The sequence below is a fragment of the Anser cygnoides genome, chromosome 28 (assembly GCF_040182565.1).
Source record: "Anser cygnoides isolate HZ-2024a breed goose chromosome 28, Taihu_goose_T2T_genome, whole genome shotgun sequence".
In the NCBI taxonomy this organism is placed as follows: domain Eukaryota; kingdom Metazoa; phylum Chordata; class Aves; order Anseriformes; family Anatidae; genus Anser; species Anser cygnoides.
The window spans coordinates 1996984-2018281 of record NC_089900.1 but is presented as its reverse complement, the minus strand read 5'-3'; the positions used below and the strand labels follow the sequence as shown (position 1 = coordinate 2018281).

At 54.2% G+C, this 21298-nt stretch overlaps 2 protein-coding genes across 2 annotated transcripts; both read left to right on the top strand.

The window, feature by feature from the left end:
* The first annotated feature begins 566 nt into the window (after positions 1 to 566).
* Positions 567 to 9404, top strand: LOC136787274 (olfactory receptor 14A16-like). The gene is made up of 2 exons (XM_066984427.1): positions 567 to 1029; positions 7818 to 9404. Exons 1-2 carry the CDS (start codon positions 736 to 738, stop codon positions 8463 to 8465), a joined length of 942 nt encoding a protein of 313 aa, XP_066840528.1. The 5' UTR covers positions 567 to 735; the 3' UTR covers positions 8466 to 9404.
* A 3379-nt stretch (positions 9405 to 12783) lies between these two features.
* Positions 12784 to 20665, top strand: TLCD3B (TLC domain containing 3B). Its single transcript, XM_066984259.1, is given in 4 exon segments — positions 12784 to 12804; positions 17572 to 17823; positions 19115 to 19210; positions 20399 to 20665. Coding segments are annotated over 4 exon segments (636 nt in total).
* Positions 20666 to 21298: the final 633 nt, after the last annotated feature.

The window sequence follows — 21298 nt, the reverse complement described above, 5'->3', positions numbered from 1 at the left end:
TCTTCAGGTACAATCAGAAGGGTGAGGGGTCTGGAGATCTGCACTTTGAACCTGGATTCAGGTGCTCTCAGCTGCATCCAGGTTCTTTTCAGGGAAACACCTGAGTGTGACCATCCTCCAGAGGTGCCCGCACAGGGCAGCTGAGACCAGGATGGATGGACACACCAGCTGTCCTCACTCTGCCCTGAGGGACAGTCCCTTTGCCTCCCAGGAGGCCAAGGTTTCACTTGGTGGGCAGTAAATGTGCCAAGGATTTGTGCCTTAAATGCACTCCTCGGGTGTAGGGGGACAAGTATAAATCAACAAACCAAAGCATTGTGCACAAAGCCCTGCTCTGCAGTTGGGTGAATTTTGAGAAAGTGTACTCCAAAACTCCTTGTTACATCAAACACAGCTCATCTGAGACCTCCCCATGTTCCATTTACTTCTTGCTATAGGTCAGCACTGTCTCCTGCAGTCTCTTGCTCGCAGTACCACCCTCAGGCAGCACCACTTTGACATCAAGCAGAGGACCAGTCCTCCCAGAAGTGAAGAGGCAGTTTTTTATGGTTTCAAAAAAAAAAAAAAGAAAGAAAGAAAGAAAGAAAGAAAGAAAGAAAGAAAGAAAGAAAAATAATAATAATAAAATAGGCTAGGTTTTCCTCACAGAGGTCTACCCTAACATTTTAATTCTCTTTCCTCCTTGGACAGGCCTCCCTATTCAGAGCAGCAGATCCCAATTCCCAGGAGGATCAGATGTCCAACAGCAGCTCCATCACTGAGTTCCTCCTCCTGCCATTCGCAGACACGCGGGAGCTGCAGCTCCTGCACTTCGTGCTCTTCCTGGCCATCTACCTGGCTGCCCTCCTGGGCAACGGCCTCATCCTCACAGCCGTAGCCTGCGACCACCGCCTCCACACCCCCATGTACTTCTTCCTCCTCAACCTCGCCCTCCTCGACCTGGGCTGCATCTCCACCACTCTCCCCAAAGCCATGGCCAATTCCCTCTGGGACACCAGGGCCATCTCCTATGCAGGATGTGCTGCACAGGTCTTTCTGATTGTCTTCTTGTTTTCAGCAGAGTATTCTCTTCTCACCATCATGGCCTATGACCGCTACGTTGCCATCTGCAAGCCCCTGCACTACGGGAGCCTCCTGGGCAGCAGAGCTTGTGCCCAGATGGCAGCAGCTGCCTGGGGCAGTTGCTTTCTCTATGCTCTGCTGCACACTGCCAATACATTTTCCCTGCCCCTCTGCCAAGGCAATGCTGTGGAGCAGTTCTTCTGTGAAATCCCCCAGATCCTCAAGCTCTCCTGCACTAACTCCTACCTCAGGGAAGCTGGGCTTCTCACATTCAGTAGTGTTCTGTTTTTGGGGTGTTTTGCTTCCATTGTGCTCTCCTATTTGCAGATCTTTAGGGCCGTGCTGAGGATGCCCTCTGAGCAGGGCCAGCACAAAGCCTTTTCCACGTGCCTCCCTCACCTGTTTGTGGTCTTTCTGTTTCTCAGCACTGGCATGTTTGCCTACCTGCAGCCCCCCTCCATCTCCTCCCCGTCCCTGGATCTGGTGGTGGCAGTTCTGTACTCAGTGGTGCCCCCGATATTCAACCCTTTCATCTACAGCATGAGAAACAAGGAGCTCAAGCGTGCTATCAGGAAAGTGATTACATGGATTTTTCCTCAGATTGATACATTTGTCCTCTTTCTCCACAAGTGACTTCCTTTGGCTTCCCTTGCTATCCTGGTACTTACTTTCATTACCATGATGTTATATTTATCTTCAGTGTCATTTCCATGTATTACTTTTGTAGAAAGAAGTATTTTATTCACCCCACTTCTCCCGAGGTATGAAATTGCTATTTTTTTTTCTCTGGACATTTTTTGTCTACCTGGATGCCAGTACTCTCTCTTAGCATCTGCTTAATAAAATGGAATCTCCCCAGTGCACTACCTGAAATCCTGTCTCTTCTTTCAAAGATGTTGCCAATAACATGGCTGAGCAGTGTGGTGGTTTCACATCGATGGGCAGCTGAAGTCCTCCACACTGCTCTTTCACCCCCCTCTAAAGGAAAAGCTGGAGAAAAAAGAGTGGAAAAGGACTCCAGGGTTGATTTAAGGGAGAGGCAGATGACTGATATATTTCAGTCATGGTCTTAACAGACTTAGTAGAGAGATTCAGGTAAGTTATTGAGCATTACTAACAGACGAGAGCAGTGAGAAACTAAAGGCCATAAAAACACCTTCACCCCAATCCACCGTCTTCTACCTCCTCCCCCCAGTGGTGCAGCGGAACGGGGAATGGGGGCTGCAGTCAGTCTCTAACACTTTGTGTCTGCCGCTCCTTCATGGTCACCCTCTGCCCCTGCTCCAGTCTGGGGTCCCTCCCATGGATGCCATCCTTCCCGAACTGATCCCCCCAGGCCCCCAGCTCCTGCGTGGGCTCCTCTCCATGGGATACAGTCCAGCCTGGAGTCTGCTCCGGCAGGGGTCCTCCATGGGCCACAGCCTCCTCCAGGCCACATCCACCTGTTCCACCGGGGGCTTCTCCATGGGCTGCAGCGTGGAGATCTGCTCCGTGTGGGACCCGTGGGCTGCAGGGGGACAGCCTGCTCCACCAGGGGCCTCTCCACGGGCTGCAGGGGAACTTCTGCTCTGGTGCATGGAGCACCTCCTGCCCTCCTTCTGCACTGACCTTGGTGTCTGTACCAAGGACTGCTTCTCACTACATTTTCTCACTCCTCTCTCCCAGCTGCAGCTTCAGAGCAGATTTTTTTTCCCCTTCCTTAAATCTGTTCTCACAGAGGCCAACCCAGCATCGCCCATTGGCTCGTCTCTGGCCAGCAATGGGTCACTTCTGGAGCCATCTGTAACTGGCTCTTCTTTAACATGGGGCAGCTTCTGGACTCTGCTCACAGGGTCCAGCCCTAGATCCCCCCTGCTACCAAAACAGTGACACGTAAGCCCAATACAAGCTGCTGCACCTCAGAAGGCCTGTAACTCCATGCGTTTGGGAGACAAAAAGCTCATCACCATCATATGAGTTGGGAGATATCAAGGGTAGGATTTAGGAGTAACCTGTTGGTGTCTGATGACAGTGAAAGTGGTGAATGGTCACTGAGGTACATCCCCGTGTCTGTCCCACATGGGGCAGGGCAGAGAACATCCTCTAGGAGAGTAATGTGGAGCTGCCTGGGAAGTTCAGGGGTTCTCCCTAGGGAGCATGTCCCAGGGGTGGGCAGTGCCTGGAGCCCTACAAAGTGAGAGCTTGCCCAAGGTGGAGTCACCCATAGGAACAGTGCCAAATTTTGATGTCCCCAGGCAAACAAGAACTCAGTGCCTGTGGGATTCAGTGAGGGACCAGCATGCTCAAAGAAGGAAGGCTGGAGAGGGGTTCGCCTCATCCTCAGGGAAGTCCAGCTGCCTGGATCTATAAAATACCTGGAAACCCCTAGAGTCCTTGGAAATATTCCCTAGTCTTCCTGAGCATCTGCCACAGATGTTGAATCCAGAGTGAGAGTTTAGCAGCAGTGATCCCAATACAGATAGGTCTACTTCCCACCGTGTGCAGCACAGCCAGTGTGCCGTCACCTCTTGGGCACCACAGCATGCTTGGTCTGCTCATAGCACCACCAGCTCAGGGCCACATGGGGAGCATGGGGAGGTGGCCAGGAAGAGCTGGAGAGGAGAGAGGAGGCATGAGGAGAGATCAGATGGGAGCTGACCTTGTCTAGAAGTTGCCTCAAATACTGGTGTTCATCTCATCCAAGACAAGGTCTGGACATATCCATTAATCCCTAAACCTAAATGCTACTCCACACCCTGACAGGAATCCACTTCTCTAATGTTTGTCCACAATATCCCTTGAAGCCAAACTTAGTCCATAGCCTTTTTCCATTACCCTTACACTCTTGCTCGCCCTGATCCCTGCCCTTAACACTAGCATTAAAATGCTCTAGTTAACCCTAGTCTTCTTGCAGACCTAAACAAAACCCTAAACCACCGAGCTTGATCATACCCTAACCACAGACCTGACACCACAAGCAGAACACCAAACACTTCCACTAGATTTTGCTTCATCTCTAACCCAGAAAAGTGAGCTCTAGTCACTAATGCCATACATGAACAACTAACACCTAAAGCCCCCATTCCTGTGCATTAACCTCCTCACCTTCAACCCCTCTCCTGACCCTTAACTTTAGGCGCTTACCCCCTTGGCGCAGGGCAGGAGCCGTGAGGTTGCTGTGCAGTCACATGGCATTCAAAGATGAATGTGAGGGGCCGTGGATCTGATCAGCTCGTCAAACACAAGGACGAGATGGGTGGGAATGCTCTGATGAGCTCAGCTCTGCCTCAGGATCTCCTGCCCCAGCAGGAGGAATGTGGCTGTGGCAGTGACTGTGAGGTCACTTCTGTCTCTGCAGATGATGGGGCAGCAGCAGGAACATGTCACGGAAAGGGACTGTGAGGTCACTTCTGTCTGAAGTAGCTGACAGGTCACCCTTGCCTTCTCCCTGGGATCTGCACTTTTGGGCTGACATCTGCCAGTGGCCCTGCTAGGCCAGCAGAAGGCATCTGGTTGGCATGCTGACTGTGGGATCCCCTCTGCCTCCATACCCAGGAGGACCCAGGCAGAAAGAAGGCCCGCATATGGGTTGTGCTGTCCCTTCTGCTTGAGTCCATGACTGGACAGCAGGAGGCACAAGGCTTGGGTGTGTCTACACAAGAAGCTGCAAGGCCAGCAGCAGGCCCATGGCTTGGAAGATGCTGGTGAGGTGACTCGTGTCTGGTTGGCTGAGAGGCCGCAAGGAGCCTGATGGGTTGGGATGCCTACTTCAGGAGTGGTTTCCACCCTTATGGAGCTTTCTTTGGTATTAGGAAAGAGCAGGAGAGAAAAAACTGCCACAAAGTGTATCTTGGAAGGGTGGCACTGGCCGTGAGGAGGAAGAAATGCCCAGGGGATCAACTGGTCTTGCTGCTAGAGACTGAGGCAAAGAAAGCATTAAGTGCCTCAGCCTTTACCGCATCTCTTTTCACCAGGTTTCGCCCCACATCCAATAAAATATGATGATTCTCCTTAATCCTCCTTTATTAAAATATTTATATAAACAGTTTTTATTGTCTTTGACAGTTAAGACAGATTGACCTCCAGCTGGGCTTTGGCCGTTCTAACTTTGACCTGCACAGCCCCATAAAGTTCAGGACACAGCTCCAGACAAACTGACAGCATGCGTGAGAAGGAAGCACAGAAAACGTGGAACCTGGCAGCCTCCCATCCCCTACGCTTCTATGATTCTGTGCTGCAATTCCATTCAACTGGTTACTCCTGTATTATCCAAACTTTACTGCAACTCCTGATTCTGATATCTTGTCACAGATCACACAAAGGTTGAACTTTCTGCCTGCAGACATGAACAGCTGACAGAATGGAGTGTCATTGTGGGGGAACCTTGAGAAACTGCAGGATTTTGCCTAAAGGAACATCTTGACCTTTACAAGAAGAAGAACCCAGTCCTGCACCAGGGGAAGAGGAACCCCACACATCAGAGCAGACTGGGACCTTGCTGAGTGAGCAGTGCCCAGGAGGAGGAGGGCCTGGGCACCACGAGGGATGCCATATGAGCAGTGGTGCCTGCTCACCAGGAGCCAGGCCAGCTTCCTACAGAGCTGCCTTACGAGGAGCATGGCCACCAAGAAAATCTGAGTTATCAGACTCAGCTGAGATCCGGTAAGACAGCACCCACAGAAGGGTCTACAGGCAGCAGGGAAAGATGTGCAGGTCTGCGAGTCCTTCAAACAGCCAGGTATGGACAGGATAGAGGGCTGTGGCAAGGCTGAAAGTCCCAACAGGACCCAGGTCTTTGTGTCCATGGCTATGGCTGTTGTCTCTGCCACTGAGGCCTATGAGGAGACAGCTTGTCATTAAAGTACCAGGGCCTCATTGCCTCCTCAACCCCACCCATGAACCAGGCAGGGGTCATACCATTCTCCTGCACTTGGCCATGCACATCCCCATCTCCTACTGCCCCAGGAAGAGCCCTGAGCAAGGTGTGAAGGGAAAGGATCTCCCTTCCCAGGAGCCAGGGGACAAGGTGTAGTCCTTTTCTTTGGTGAAACACATCCAGGTTGTCTACACATCAGTGTCACTTTCACATTGCCTTTGTCTCCTTGTCCTTACTGCCTCCAATGTTCTGCTCTAACGAGCTCCAAGGGGGCTGTGTCAGTGCTGGCCCTCAGGCGGACACTGCAGGATACTTGGATCTGACCTGGACTTCTTGAGAGATTTCTTCAATTGTCTCTCAGTGCCTGAGGTTCGTGGGCTCATCACCAAAGCCCCCAGAGGGGTGATTACAATGCCTTGGGCTGGGCCTCTGGTGCTGAGCTGGGCCGGGCTCCTGGGACAGAGAGAGCTCCTGGCAAGAGGGCCCTGGTGCAGAGAGCCAGCTCTGCCCAGGAGCAGCTCCTCTGCACAGCGCAGCAGGGCTGGGGGCTCTGACCGCAGGTGGCACGGGGAGAGGAGAGAAGGAGAGAGGTCTTGGAGGCAGTTGGGAGTGGGAGGATGCTGAGAGCTGACTGCAGGAGAAATCTGCACAGCCCTTGACAAGGTAAGTGTCTGGCTGCACGGCCATGCAGCTGCACGTCCTGGAAGGGTCTCCTCCTGGGTCTTGTTTCTGGGAGGGCAGGGGGCAATGCAGTAGGCTTTGAGAGTCCTGCTGGATTTCACAGCGAGGTGAGGAAGTCTGGCGGAAGCCCCTTGGAGTGCTCTAAGCCAGGTGCCCCTGGTCAGCCAAGGGCAGAGTGTCCAAGACTCCTCCAGACACTGCAGGGGTGTAGATGGGAAGCTGGGACATCCTTTCTTGCAGATATCCAGCTCTCTTTGTGAGGTGTCTTCCTGGGTTGGAGGCTGCTCTCCAACAGGATGCAGCTCTCTAGCAGCATCCTTGTGTTATCCAGGTGCCCCAAGAAGAAGACACCTCCTTGCAAAGGCCATGTTTGTGCTGCTGGATGGCTGTCTGTGAGCAGCTGGAGTGAGGCCTCTGCACCCCTGGTTAGGAGGGAAGAGCTGAGATCCTGCTCAGACACCTGGAAACAAGGTGAGGATTCTGTCCAGCTGCACTGGCACTGGGGCTTCTCTGCTGTAAGCTGTCTCCACTTCTTTGGAAACACACGAGTGTGATCATTGTCCTAAGCAAAAGAAAATCTGCCTTTCTCTACACTGTGGTTGGATGTGTTCTTTGCAACAACATTGCAAAGTTCATGGATCTGATAAGTGGACTGAACTTGAGTTTCCCTCATGTTCCTGCTTCCCGCCTGCTTCACAGCAGGAGGGACTCCTCTGGAGCCCACAGCAATCCCTGCTCCCAGTGCCACTCTCAGACAGCATCAGCGGGGAATCAAGTGATAGAGCTGCAGAAATGTTCTCTTGCAAAGAGAGAGGCTTGGGATGAGAGTGCTCTAAGACTTGCTATAGGCTTTCCTCAGAGAAGTCTCTTCTAAATTTTTTCTGCCTTCTCCTCTTCAACAGACAACAGTGTCCAATGTCAGAAAATGCCCAACAGCAGTTCTGTGAGCGAGTTCCTCCTGCTGGCATTCGCAGACACGCGGGAGCTGCAGCTCCTGCACTTCGCGCTCTTTCTGGCCATCTACCTGGCTGCCCTCCTGGGCAACGGCCTCATCCTCACCGCCGTAGCCTGCGACCACCGCCTCCACACCCCCATGTACTTCTTCCTCCTCAACCTCGCCCTCCTCGACCTGGGCTGCATCTCCACCACTCTCCCCAAAGCCATGGCCAATGCCCTTCATGATACCAGGGCCATTTCCTATGCGGGGTGTGCTGCACAGGTCTTTGTTTTTCTCTTCTTGATATCAGCAGAGTATTTTCTTCTCACCGTCATGTCCTACGACCGCTATGTTGCCATCTGCAAGCCCCTGCACTACGGGAGCCTCCTGGGCAGCAGAGCTTGTGCCCAGATGGCAGCAGCTGCCTGGGGCAGTGGCTTTCTCAATGCTGTCCTGCACACGGCCAATACATTTTCCCTGCCCCTCTGCCAAGGCAATGCTGTGGACCAGTTCTTCTGTGAAATCCCCCAGATTCTCAAGCTCTCCTGCTCAGATGTATATCTCAGGGAAGCTGGAGTAGTTGTGTTCAGTGTTTCTGTGTTATTTGGTTGTTCTGTTTTTATTGTTATTTCCTATATTCAGATCTTCAGGTTAGTGCTGAGGATGCCCTCTGAGCAGGGCCGGCACAAAGCCTTTTCCACGTGCCTCCCTCACCTGGCTGTGGTCTCCCTGATGGTCAGCACTGGCATGTTTGCCTACCTGAAGCCCCCCTCCATCTCTTCCCCATCCATGGACCTGGTGGTGGCAGTTCTGTACTCAGTAGTGCCCCCAGCAGTGAACCCAGTCATCTACAGCATGAGGAACCAGGAACTAAGGGATGCGGTGAGGACACTGCCTGAATACACAAACTTTCAGCATATTCGCCTATAATAATATGCCTATATTCAGAAATTCCAGCTTTTCTCAGAAAAATTTTTACATACTCTTTTATTATTATCTATCTGTACTATTATTTTCTCTTTTTTTTTCTTTTTTTTTTTTCTGATTTATAAAATATTATTCTTAGCCTCCTACAGGTTAATTATTTTCCGATAAAACACTGCTTCCTGTGTAGATAAACCCAATAATGAAGTCATCAGAAATTCATTGGTCTCAGCTGCCATCTCATCCCTTCTCCTCTGGAGCTGGGGGAGCAGCCCCAGCACGCAGGAGGGGCTCGGGGCCTAGAGCCCAGCTGCCACATGGAGGAGCAGCCCCGGTGGCCCTCGGGGCTGCCCCTCACTGCCCGCTGGGCTCTGCCTCTCTGCTGCCTTTGGGTCGGGGCTGCTGCTTCCCTGGAGTCATGGCCATGGCCAGCAGCAGGATGTGGCCTTTTCACTGCTGCTCTCTTTTGGCTTCCTCATTGTTCTCTTGTGCTCTTGTACGTGGGTTAGCCCTCAGATCTTGTGTACCTTGGTGACAGTCCTGTTGTCTCTGCAGTGGCATCCCTGTCCCAGCAGGCAGCAGCAGGCAATGTGCAGCCCTGTGTCACAGCTGCCCTCCCTGATACCACGGCAGTAACAAATGGGGCTCTGCAGGGCAAACCCAGAAGCCGGGATGCCTCTTCCAATGCTGCTGTTAGGAACAGAGCCAAGGGTTTGCTCCGTGCTCTTCTGTTTTCTGGGGTTCTTCATGGAGTGTAGGACACAGGCTGAAAGTCCCAGGGCGGTGTGTGAGTAGCAAAGGACTGGACCAAGAGCTCCCTTTATGGCCTCACCTGTCTAATCAGACAACAACTGGTCTCGGACTCCTCTTCATGGGACTAGGCACCCTGCAGTGGGGTGGATTGATGATGGCAGCCTGGAGAGGAATCTGGAGGTGCCAGGAGAGATCAGGGGAACCCTGGGACAATGTGCTCATTGGGTAGTGATTAAAACCTCATAAAATTAGTGACCATCCAAAGAAGATTTTGGCAAAGGAAAAGGCCAATCAGAGAACTCTGTGGGCTAAGGAGGGCTCTGCAATGCCAGGGGAGGTGGTGAAGAGCCAGCAAGCGAAGGCCCATAAAACTGCATTGTAATTGAGGAGACCTTCTTTGAAGCCTCGTGGGCCAGGTCTGGTGCAGCTCTTGTCCAGCACCCTGAGCAGCACGGGCAGGGGAGGGTCCCCACAGGGTCTCAGGGCACAACAGCCCCTGGCTCTGCACAGCAGCTCCGCCAGCTCAGGGCCTGGCGGGGAGCATGGCAGGGAAGCAGCAATGGCCGGCCAGGCCAGCACGGACACACTGCCCTGGGCAAGGCTCTCTGGGAGCAGGGATGGCCCTGGGAAAGAGCAGGGCAGCATTTCTGGGCCTGCACAGATGGGTAAAGGAAGAAGAGTAAGCTCTTTGTGTAGGCACCTGCTCGGGGCAGGCTGCTCTGTGCCTGGGCCAGGCCTCTTGTGCTGGCCTGGGGAGCAGGGCTGGCCCTGCGGGGCACAGGCACTCTGTGCTGGGGATCTCCCAGGCAAGAGAACGGGGCTCCTGCAGCTTCACCGACCTCCATTTCCTTGCACCATGGCCAGCCTCCTCCTTGCTCACCCCAGGCAGCAGCATGCACGAGCTGCCTCCTTCCTCCTCCTCTAGAGGGCAGAGGGGAGGGAACACCATAAATAAGTAAAACTCACAGATTGAGAGAAAGACACATAAGAATAGGAAAGAAAAAGAAAAAAGAAAGAAATGAAAATCAAACGCCAAACATAATGAGCATCTTGTAACTCATCAGTTCCCACTAGCAGACCGTTGTGCAGGCAGTCTCTGAGAAACTGCCACCTTGTCTTGGAAAGATGATCCCAACATGTATTGCTGAGCACTATGTTATGTGCCATGGATCATCCATTGGGTCAGGCTGGGTCAGCTGTCACAGCGGGTTCCCCTCCCAGCCTTTTGCCCACCCACAACCAACTCGCTGGTAGGGCAGAGTGAGAAGCAGAGAAGGCCTTGGTGCTGTTCACGCACTGCTCAGGAACAGCGAGCACAGCCGTGGGTGACCAACACTGCTCTGGTCACATCAAAAACACAGCACGACAGGGGCTGCTCTGCAGAGAGTAACTCCGTCCCAGCCAGAGCCAGTGCAGGGCCCCATGCTGGACAAGAAAGCTCGCTCTGAGCTCTGGAAGGAGCCAGGAAGGTGCTAATAAGCACCAGGACAATTGAGGAAGCCCAAAGGCCCTTCTGAAGGGAAGGGTCACTGAGTGCCACCTGAGAGGCAGTGCTGGGCAGCGGGGAGGGCCAGGAGAAAGACTTGTGAGAAGGCTGTGAGAAACAAGGAAATCCAGGGCTTTAGCAGATCCTTAAAGTCCTGCAAGAGTCCCCAAATGGAAAGCAATGTATGTCTGTGGGTGGACAAGGAGGAAGTGATGAGTCCCGGATCTGGGGCAGGGCTGAAGGTCCCTGCGTGAAGCTGGGCTGATGGAGAAGTGTCCACCTTGCATGTGTGCCTCAGCCTGGGAGAAGGGGCCTGCCTGCGGTGCGGGATGGCTGGGCTGTGCTCAGCCATGCCCCAGGAGCTGACCTTGCTCTCTTCCTCCCCGCCACTCCGCACACGGGGCAGGCCCTCAGGAAACACCCCTGAGCCTGGAGACGCACCGACCTGCTGCGGTGAGGTGCCACTACTGCAGGGGAAGAGGGGAGGGTTGGAGAGACACGTGGGGCCTGCGGGCAAGAGTGGTGTGGCTTGAGAAAGTGAGTGCCTGGGAAAAGTTACCCTCGATCCATAGGAGCCGTTCTGGAAAGAAAACTTGTATGCAGGAACCACACTTTTCTGGAGGTGCAGAGCTGCTGGGCACGTTGTGGAGGGTGCTCTGATGGACTTTTTTGTCATTTTCCATCGTGTCTTAAGTGCCGCTTTTCTCAGAAATAGAGTAGCCAACAAGAGGTGTGATGGATACGCTGAGATCATGATAGCCATCAGAAAGCTGATCCCAATGAGATGACTGATATGGGGAGGTCAGGAGAAACCCTGGTCAGGAGAGACATGAGATTTGGGGGAGGGAATAGGGTCTTGCCCAGCAGAAATTAAGGATTTTGTAGAGGTAAGAGGGTTCAGGTTATGCTGGTGCTGCTGTAGCAGTGACTTAATGAAGGGATGAAAGACAGGGACTGCTGATGGCTCTTGAACTGGAGACGTTTATTGCCCTTTTTCACTACTACATATACTTTCCCCGTAGCCCCACGTGCTGTCCACGCGCCCGAATCTGTCATACAATTGGTTAGAGACCCTCAGACACGTGCCTCGAGCCAGCCAGCAATTGGCCACTGCCCAAAGCTCATCTTTAGCACTGTAGCCAATTTACTTTATCTCCACCTTGCTCAAGTTTTTGTTTCTACCGCTTGTTTCCTCATTATCTCTAATTCAGGGATGTGTGAAACAGCACGAAGCCACCTGCGAATTCCTTTCCCACAATTCCCCCTTTTTTATTTTCAACCAACCAAATGCTTTCTATAGATTTTTCTATCAATCACCACAGACATTGCAATAAGCAAGGTACAATAAGCAACAGGGTGAAAATCACATGCAGGATTACAATTGTAAAGTAGCGTGCCTACTAGAATCTACATCAGTCAACAAGCCACTAAGCGCTAGGGATGTTGTTTCGCAGTGATGCTGCATCTCACTCGCACAGCACAATCACACAATCACGCAAAGAGGCCTCTTGCACTTCTCATTCATACCACAAGAAAATATCACTTAAAATAATTTGTCCGTGGCTTCAGGAGGCCCTTGTCTACTCCCGTGGTGAGCGGCTGAGAGTGGAGACCCCTCCGAGGAAAAATGCTGGGGGTGCACCTAGGGGCGTTCCACAGTCAATCCCACAGCCGAGCAGAGCGGCTCCTGACGCAAGGAATGATGCTATTATAGTTTTGTATAATTACAGCAAAGAGATGCATTGCAATAAGGAGCAAGTGTGGCGTTGACCATTTGTTTCATGATTTGTTTTTTTGCCTGAGAAATTAAACCTTACACATGCTGTTGCTGTTTCACATCCCAGGATATCTAATTCCTGTGGCTCTAGGGGCGCTTGCGGCAAGTAGACAGTCCAGTCTTTGTTATCTGCCGGGTTCCCCACCAGACATGTCATGAATGGCTCGTTAGCACTAGCCCGGGACAGGCACATCGCTTCTTGTCCTGTCATGTTGGCGAGGGTGACCCAGATGTTGCAGCGTGGTTGGATGGAGACCCAGGGCTGGCAATAATCGATGACAGCGGCGATTGTGAGGAGGAGGCCAACCATGGCGTTACCTCCCTTGCTGGTACCCATCTTGGTCCATGACCTGTGGAGACACAGGCATACCCTCGACCCCAAGTTATTAGGGCTGGGGTCCCTCCCAAAGACCCTCCCAAAGACCTGTATTTAAATTTTTTACTATTACTAAGGCCTACTCTGACTGTGGCACCCATGACAGCGCAGAATTCATACTTTTGTAATGTTTTATTGTGGGCGGTACCTCTTTGTGAGGAAAGGGTAATGATAGGTGATTTATTATGTAAAGTGCCTTTCCCAACCTGTTCTGTGGTGTTTCCTGGGTGTCTCCCCCTTTTTGTTTATTTAGCAGTGTTTTCAAGGTGCGATGTGTGCGCTTAACAGTGGCTTGACCCGTGGGGGAATGAGGAATGCCTGTGGTGTGTCAGATAACCCAAGTTTGAAAAAAGGTTTGAAGGGAGTGACTAGTATAGGCGGGGCCACTGTCGGTTTTTATTTCCTTTGGGATGCCTAGCGCTGCGAAAGCAACACAGAAGTGAGCCTGGACATGGCAACTAGTTTCACCCACCACAACTGTTGCTCAAATAGCATGAGAGAAAGTATCTACCAATACGTGAACATTTTTCAAGCGACCAAATTCTGGAATATGCGTCACGTCAGTCTGGCATAACTGTAAGGACCGTAGACTTCTATGGTTTACCGTTAAAGATCGGGTCGAAACATGTTGTTGACAGTCAGGACATGTTTGGGCAATCAATTTGGCATCAGTGACCGATATAGTGAATTGTTTCACCAAGACTTTGGCGGATTGATGGAAAAAGGCATGGGATAACCGTGCTTGCTCCAGCACCTTAGGCACCAGGGCAGTCAGGGTCATATTAGTTAGCTGGTCAGCATGTGCGTTACCCTCTGCAAAAATACCGGGTAACATGGTGTGGCTCCACATATGAATAATACAATATGGGTGCACTTGCTGCTCTACCAAAAATAACAGTTCTTTAAATTTTAGAAACAAGCTTTCCTTTGGGATATGTCTCAAATTGGCCCTCTCAATGCGCTGAGCGACACTTACAGCATATTGCGAGTCCGATACAATATCCAAAGGTACTAGGTTTTTCTTTTTTTTTTCCTTCTCTTTTTTTTTCTTTTTTTCTCTCTTTTTTTTTTTATTTATTTAGCACATTTTTATTGAGAGTGCAGCACAGATACTTTCCCTGAAACAATTACTTCAAAACATTAATGAATATAAATTGTCAAAAATATGCTAACAAATTTACTTAAATACATACATTTAAAAAAAAAACTGAAAAACAATTTTAACAGCCTAAGACACATTCACAATGTAATTTCTCCATCATTTATGGTTTTTATCTCTAACACAAGAGGACACAAGTCTGAAAATCCGCATATATTAAGGTATCACAGAGCATAGAAAATATATGAAAATATCTACTAGCATTTGGCACAATGCAAATATTCTACCCCAAGAGAGAGAAACAGTGTAATATTTTGAGCTACACAGATTGTTATTCACGCAAATTGTGATGTTACAACAGCAACTCTTGTCTTAGTTGGAAAAACCCAAAGGTGGTGAGCAGGGGACACGGTGGTTTGTGAGAAAGCACGTTCAGGTGCTTAGCCGTCTAATTTAGCTGGATGAGGAACAATGTGACGTTTTCCTGTTGTTAAACGTCGCCATCTGTATCGCTGGCACAAAAATTATTCGTACTGGAGCAAACAATTTGTGAATAGCATATGCCAACAGGAATGTGCCTGTACCAGCAGCCCTTTTAGATTGCAGCGATGATTCACTGAAACCAAGTTTGAAGAGAACCGCAGTCATATCCACGCCACTTGACGCAGCCAGGTAGAAGATTCCTAGAGATGCTAGTGAAATTCCAACATGGAATGAAACCCCTACAGCACCACATTCTTTGAAAACTTTTTTCAGCTGCTGGGATTTACTGAGTTTGCGTTCACTGCTGAGATCTGTGGCTGCCTTTTCAGGGGATCCACCCACACCCTCGGCCGAGCTGCCGCCGGCGGCCCGCAGCGCCAGCAGAGGGGCCGGCGGGCTGAGGGGGAGCCGGCCCGGGGGTGGGGGGGATGGCGGGGGGCAGCAGCGGCGGTGGCGGAGGGCGGTGGTGAGCGGGGTCCCGCGGGGCGGAGGGCCCGGGCGCAGCAGCGGGCGGAACACGGCAGCGCCCGGTGCGCGCGGGCGTGCGCTAAAACCTGAGAAACACAGCAGCCGGCGGCGGGGCGGGTGTGCGGGTGCTCGGAGGTGACAGCAGGGGTGCAGGTGGCGCTGGACCCTGCGTTAGCGTTGCATTTCGACTCTATCCTTTGGAAACCATATCTCGGAAACCATTAACAATTACACCTATTGCCTTTTCGCGCTCCGCTTCCCGTTTCCCCGCCGCCGTCGTAAAGGTTTTCCCTCTGCATTATGCTTCGAATGGCACTGGCTAGCCCAGTGCCATCCCTTGCCGCACCGTGGGCAAGCAGCGGGAGGAGCAGGGTTACCACGTCCCCCCTCCCGCTCCTCGCTGTGGACATTCAGCAGCAAAATGTCCCGTGGCTTGGCAGCGGGAACACCGTTTACCTCCGATTTGAAGCACAGCACCAAAAGCTCCGGCCAAAGCGGCACTGTGATGTTCTATGGATCCAACTCGACTGCATGCCTCTATCATTTGTACTAATGTAGTATTAGCAGGCAGGGCTTGGAGTATTTTGTTACAGTCTGTGTTTGCATTGTCCACTGCCAGTTTTAGCATAAGGGCCTCTTTGGCCTCGTGGTTGTCAATTTGTTTGCCCAAAGCGTCTCGCAATCTATCAATGAATTGCATATAAGGCTCAGTAACTTGTTGCCTAATGCTGGTAAATGATGGCTGGACTTTTCCAACTTCAGGCAACTTCAGCATAGCCTGGAGGGCCAGAGACGCGGACTGCCACAGGACGGCATCGTTGAGCCTAGCCTGCAATCTCGGATCAAGTAAGGGCTCGGTCCCCATCAACTGTGGGATCCCGGCTCCCCGGAGGGGGTCGCCAGGCTGCCGTTCTATGTTACCTAGGGCGGCTAATTCACACCCTTCTTTCCATTTTTGCTCCCAGAGTAGTTTTTGTGTTGGCGTTAAAATCAGCGCAGCTATCTGACGGCAATCGTACGGCACCAAAAATTGACCAGTCATAACATTTTCTAACAATGACTGAGTAAATGGTGCATGTAATCCATATGTAGTCACAGCCTTTCTTAATTCTTTAATTAGGTCCCATTGGAAGGCATGATATTCATTTGGACCATTAGGTCGCACCTGCACCAGGAAAGGCATTCCTACCGGGTCCCTGTCCTTTAGCGCTTCCCGGCGCACTAGCTCCCATCGTTCCCACGGGTCAAAAGCTCAGGCCTGCAGGGAGGCATTATCGGGGGTAGGCAAGGTGGGAGCCAAGGGGGTCAGCGGGGAGGGGCTCTGCGGCGGCGGTCCGTGGCTCTCTTCCTTGTCATCCCCCAGGTCTATCAAATCGCACCGCTCTGGTGACCTTGCAGGCTCTGATCTCGGTTCGGCTGCTGTTATTGCCTGGGCAGCGGCGTTCTGTACTTCCTTTTCTGCCTGCCACGATCCTAAAGTCTCAGTCACCAGCCGCCACGTAGCCGTTACCTCAGCAGCATCAGTAGCCCCACTGGATGCTGCTTCCCATATTTTTTCCTCCGCTTGGTCCCAAGTTTTTACATCAAATACTGTGGAAGCCATTGAGGGGAGCCCTTGTTTTTGCAAAAATTTCAATAATAGCTTTATTTTAAACGGATCATTTTTTACTCCCCTGTCTATTAGGAGTTGCATTAGTAGTTTCACTATAGCCTCTTCCTCTGCCGAAAGGCTAGCTCCCATGATCAATGCCCAGCCCCTCACCTGTCCTTCAGGTGATGTCCCGGGGTTGAAGCTGCAGTCCAGCTGCGAGCTTGACTCATTCGGCTGGGTTCCCTTCGGACGCTCGTGCAGCGCTGCTCCTCCCTGATCACGTCGGAGTCACCATTTGAAGGGATGCAAGACCCAGACTCCTGATGGCTCTTGAACTGGAGACGTTTATTGCCCTTTTTCACTACTACATATACTTTCCCCGTAGCCCCACGTGCTGTCCACGCGCCCGAATCTGTCATACAATTGGTTAGAGACCTCAGGCACGCGCCTCGAGTCAGCCAGCAATTGGCCACTGCCCAAAGCTCATCTTTAGCACTGTAGCCAATTTACTTTATCTCCACCTTGCTCAAGTTTTTGTTTCTACCGCTTGTTTCCTCATTATCTCTAATTCAGGGATGTGTGAAGCAGCGCAAAGCTACCTGTGAATTCCTTTCCCACACCTGGGTGTCTGGGTGCCCCAAATTGGGGTGTCCCAAAGCCACCTGGGACACTTGGGTCACCCAAATCGGGGTGTCCCCAAATCTCTGGGTGTTTGGGTGCCCCATATCAGGGTGTCCCCAATTTCCTCGGTGTCTGGGTGCCCAAATTGGGGTGTCCCAAAGCCAGCTGGGACACTTGGGTCACCCAAATCGGGGTGTCCCCAAATCCCTGGGTGTCTGGGTGCCCCAAATTGGGGTGTCCCCAAGTCCCTGGGTGTCTGGGTGCCCAAACTGGGGTGTCCCAAAGCCAGCTGGGACACTTGGGTCACCCAAATCGGGGTGTCCCCAAATCTCTGGGTGTCTAGGTCCCCCAAATTGGGGTCTCCCCAAATCCCTGGCTGTCCGTGCCCCCAAATCGTGCCGCCCCCAAGCCCCTCCCCCCACGTGTCCCCCCGAGACCCTCCCCCTGTGTCCTCCGAGGACACCGGTGTCCTCGCCGTGCCCCCCCACAGGCACTGGCTGGCGGGGGCGTACCCCCAGTTCGCCGTCCCCTACTTTGTATACGATGTCTACGCCATGTTCCTGTGCCACTGGCACCGCGGGCGCGTCAAGGGACACGAAGCCGGGCCACCGCCATCCCTGCGGGCAGCCGCTGGCGCCTACCTGCGCAAGGACCTCCTGATGGTGCTCCACCACGCCGCCATGGTGCTCGTCTGCTTCCCCGTGGCCACCGTGAGTGGGGGCAGGGTCCGGGGGGGGACACCTTGAGGACACGGGAATGGTGTGGGGACACGGGAACGGCGTGGGGACACGGGAACGGCGTGGGGATATGGAGGTGGAGGGATGGTGGCTGGGTGTGGACGTGGTCGTGGAGGTCCACCACACCTTCGTGGGCTTCTTCGTGGTCACGGGGACACTTGGGGACACTTGGGGACACTTGGGGACACTTGGGGACATGGGGTGGAAGGACGTCACCTGGGTATGGAGCTACTCGTGGAGGTCACCACGCTGTGGTCCTTGTTGGCTTCTCCATGGCCATGAGGACAGACGTGCTCATGGAGGTCCACCATGCTGTCGTGGGCTTCTCCGTGGTCATGGGGACTCTTGGGGACACTTGGGGACACTTGGGGACACGGGGTAGAAAAAGGTCACCTGGGGATGGAGCTACTCATGGAGGTCACCACGCTGTGGTCCTTGTTGGCTTCTCCGTGGCCACGGGGACAGACGTGCTCATGGAGGTCCACCACGCCGCCATGGTGCTCGTCTGCTTCCCCGTGGCCACCGTGAGTGGGGGACAGGGACCGGGGGGACACCTTGGGGACACGGGAACAGTGTGGGGACACGGGAACGGCGTGGGGACACGGGAACGGCGTGGGGATGTGGAGGTGGAGGGATGGCGGCTGGGTGTGGACGTGGTCATGGAGGTCCACCACACCTTCGTGGGCTTCTTCGTGGTCATGGGGACACTTGGGGACACTTGGGGACATGGGGTGGAAGAATGTCACTTGGGTATGGAGCTACTCGTGGAGGTCACCACGCTGTGGTCCTTGCTGGCTTCTCCGTGGCCACGGGGACAGACGTGCTCATGGAGGTCCACCACGCTGTTGTGGGCTTCTCCGTGGTCATGGGGACACTTGGGGACATTTGGGGACACGGGGTAGAAGAAGGTCACCTGGGGATGGAGCTACTCATGGAGGTCACCACGCTGTGGTCCTTGTTGGCTTCTCCGTGGCCATGAGGACAGACGTGCTCATGGAGGTCCACCACGCTGTTGTGGGCTTCTCCATGGTCATGGGGACACTTGGGGACATTTGGGGACATTTGAGGACACTTGGGGACACTTGTGGTGGAACACCTCCTTGGTACGGAGCTACTCATGGAGGTCCACCACAGAGTCATGGTGCTTGTTGGCTTCTCCATGTCCCCATGTCCCCATGTCCCCATGTCCCCGTGTCCCTACATGTCCCCAAGTGTCCCCAAATGTCCCCGCATGTCCCCAAATGTCCCCGTGTCCCCCCCCCAGCTGTGGCGCCAGGGGAAGGGCGACTTCTTCCTGGGTTGCCTGCTGATGGCGGAGCTCAGCACCCCCTTCGTCTGCCTGGGCAAGGTCCTCATCCTGGTGAGCCCCAAAACGCGGCCCCGGGGGGACAATGGGGTGGCCGGGGGGGCTCCAGCCCCGGGGTCCCCAACCCCTTGAGTCCCCAGAAGAACATGGGGTGGTGGTGGGTCTCCACCCCCACGTGTCCCTCAACATCTGGGTCCCTGGGAGAACATGGGGTGGTGGTAGGCCCCCAAACCCTCGTGTCCCTCAACATTTGGGTCCCCAACCCTTTGTGTCCCCAACCCCTTGGGTCCCCAGAAGAACATGGGGTGGTGGTGGGTCCCCAAACTCTTGTGTCCCTCAACATTTGGGTCCCCAACCCCTGGGTCTCTGGGAGAACACGGGATGGTGGTGGGTCCCCAAATCCTCATGTTCCTCACCACGTGGGTCCCCAGGAGAACATGGGATGGAGGTGGGCCCCCAACCCCACGTGTCCCTCAACATTTGGGTCCCCAACTCCTTGGGTCCCCAACCCCTGGGTCCCCAGAAGAACATAGGGTGGTGGTGGGTCCCCAAACCCTCGTGTCCCTCAACATCTGGGCCCCCACCCCTCATGTCCCTCAACATTCAGGCCCCCAACCCCTCGTGTCCCCAACTCCTTGGGTCCCCAACCCCTGGGTCTCCAGCATAACAGGGGATGGTGGTGGGCCCCCAAGCCCTCATGTCTCCAACCCCTTGGGTCTCCAACCTGTTGGGTCTCCAACCTTTTGTGTCCCCAGAAGAACGTGGGGTGGTGGTGGGCTCCCAACCCCTCGTGTCCCTCAACATTTGGGTCCCCAACCCTTCATGTCCCCAACCCTCGGGTCCCCAACCCCTGGCCGAACATGGGGTGGTGGCGGGCCTCCATCCCACGTGTCCCTCAACGTTCGGGTCCCCAACCCTTGAGTCCCTGGGATGACTTGGGACGGTGGTGGGCCCCCACCCCACGTGTCCCTCAACATTCAGGCCCCCAACCCCTTGTGTCACCAGTCCCTGGGTCCCCAGCATGACTTGGGGTGCTGGTGGGCCCCCAACCCCACGCGTCCCTCAATATTTGGGTCCCCAACCCCTTGTGTCCCCAACCCTTCATGTCCCCAGCAGAACGTGGGGTGGTGGTGGGCCCCCAACCCCTCGTGTCCCTCGCCACGTGGGTCCCCGGGAGAACATGGGACGGTGGTGGGCCTCCATCCCACGTGTCCCTCACCCCTTCCCCCCACCCCCCCGCAGTACAATCGGCAGCACACGGCGCTGCACAAGCTCAACGGGGTGGCCATGCTGGTGACCTTCCTGGGCTGCCGCGTGCTCCTCTTCCCCTACCTGTACTGGGCCTAGGGGCGCCACCTCGGGGTGCCCCTGCTGCGGGTGCCGGGGGCGCTGCCCCCTGCCTACAACGCCGCCGCCGCCGCCCTCCTGGCCCCCCAGCTCTACTGGTTCGGCCTCATCTGCCGGGGGGCCTGGCGCCTCTTCTGGCCCCCGCCCCGGCACCCACCCTGAGCCCCGCCGCCACTGCGGGGTGGGCGTCCCGTGGGGTGGGGTGGGGGGGCACCCTGAGGTCCTTCGAGGGGGGTTTAGGGGGGGGTTTAGGGGGCGGCCTGGGGCGGTTGTGGGGGCGGGGGGACTTCTGGGGGCACACTGAGGTCCGTATGGAGGTCCCAAGGGGGCTCTAGGGTCCTTGTGGGGCACCCTGAGGTCCTTACGGGGGTCTTGGGGTCTTTAGGTGGCACCCTTAGGTCCTAATGGGGAGTCCCGGGGTCCTCATGGGACACCCTGAGGTCCTTATGGGGGATCCCGAGGTCTTCAGGGGGCACCTTGAGGTCCATAATGGGGTCTCAAGGGGGTTCTGGGGTCCTCAGGGGCACCCTGAGGTCCTTATGGGGGTCTCAAGGGGGTTCCGGGGTCTTCAGAGCGCACCCCGAGGTCCTTAAGGGGGTCCCAAGGGGGTCCTGAGGTCCTTATGGAGCACCCTAAGGTCCATCTGGGGGGTCCCAAGAGGGTCCTGGGGTCTTCAGGGAGCACCCTGAGGTCCAAAATGGGGTCCCAAGGGGATCCTGGGGTCCTTAGGTGGCACCCTAAGGTCCTTAAGGGGGTCTTGGGGTCTTCAGGGGGCACCCTAAGGTCCATATAGGG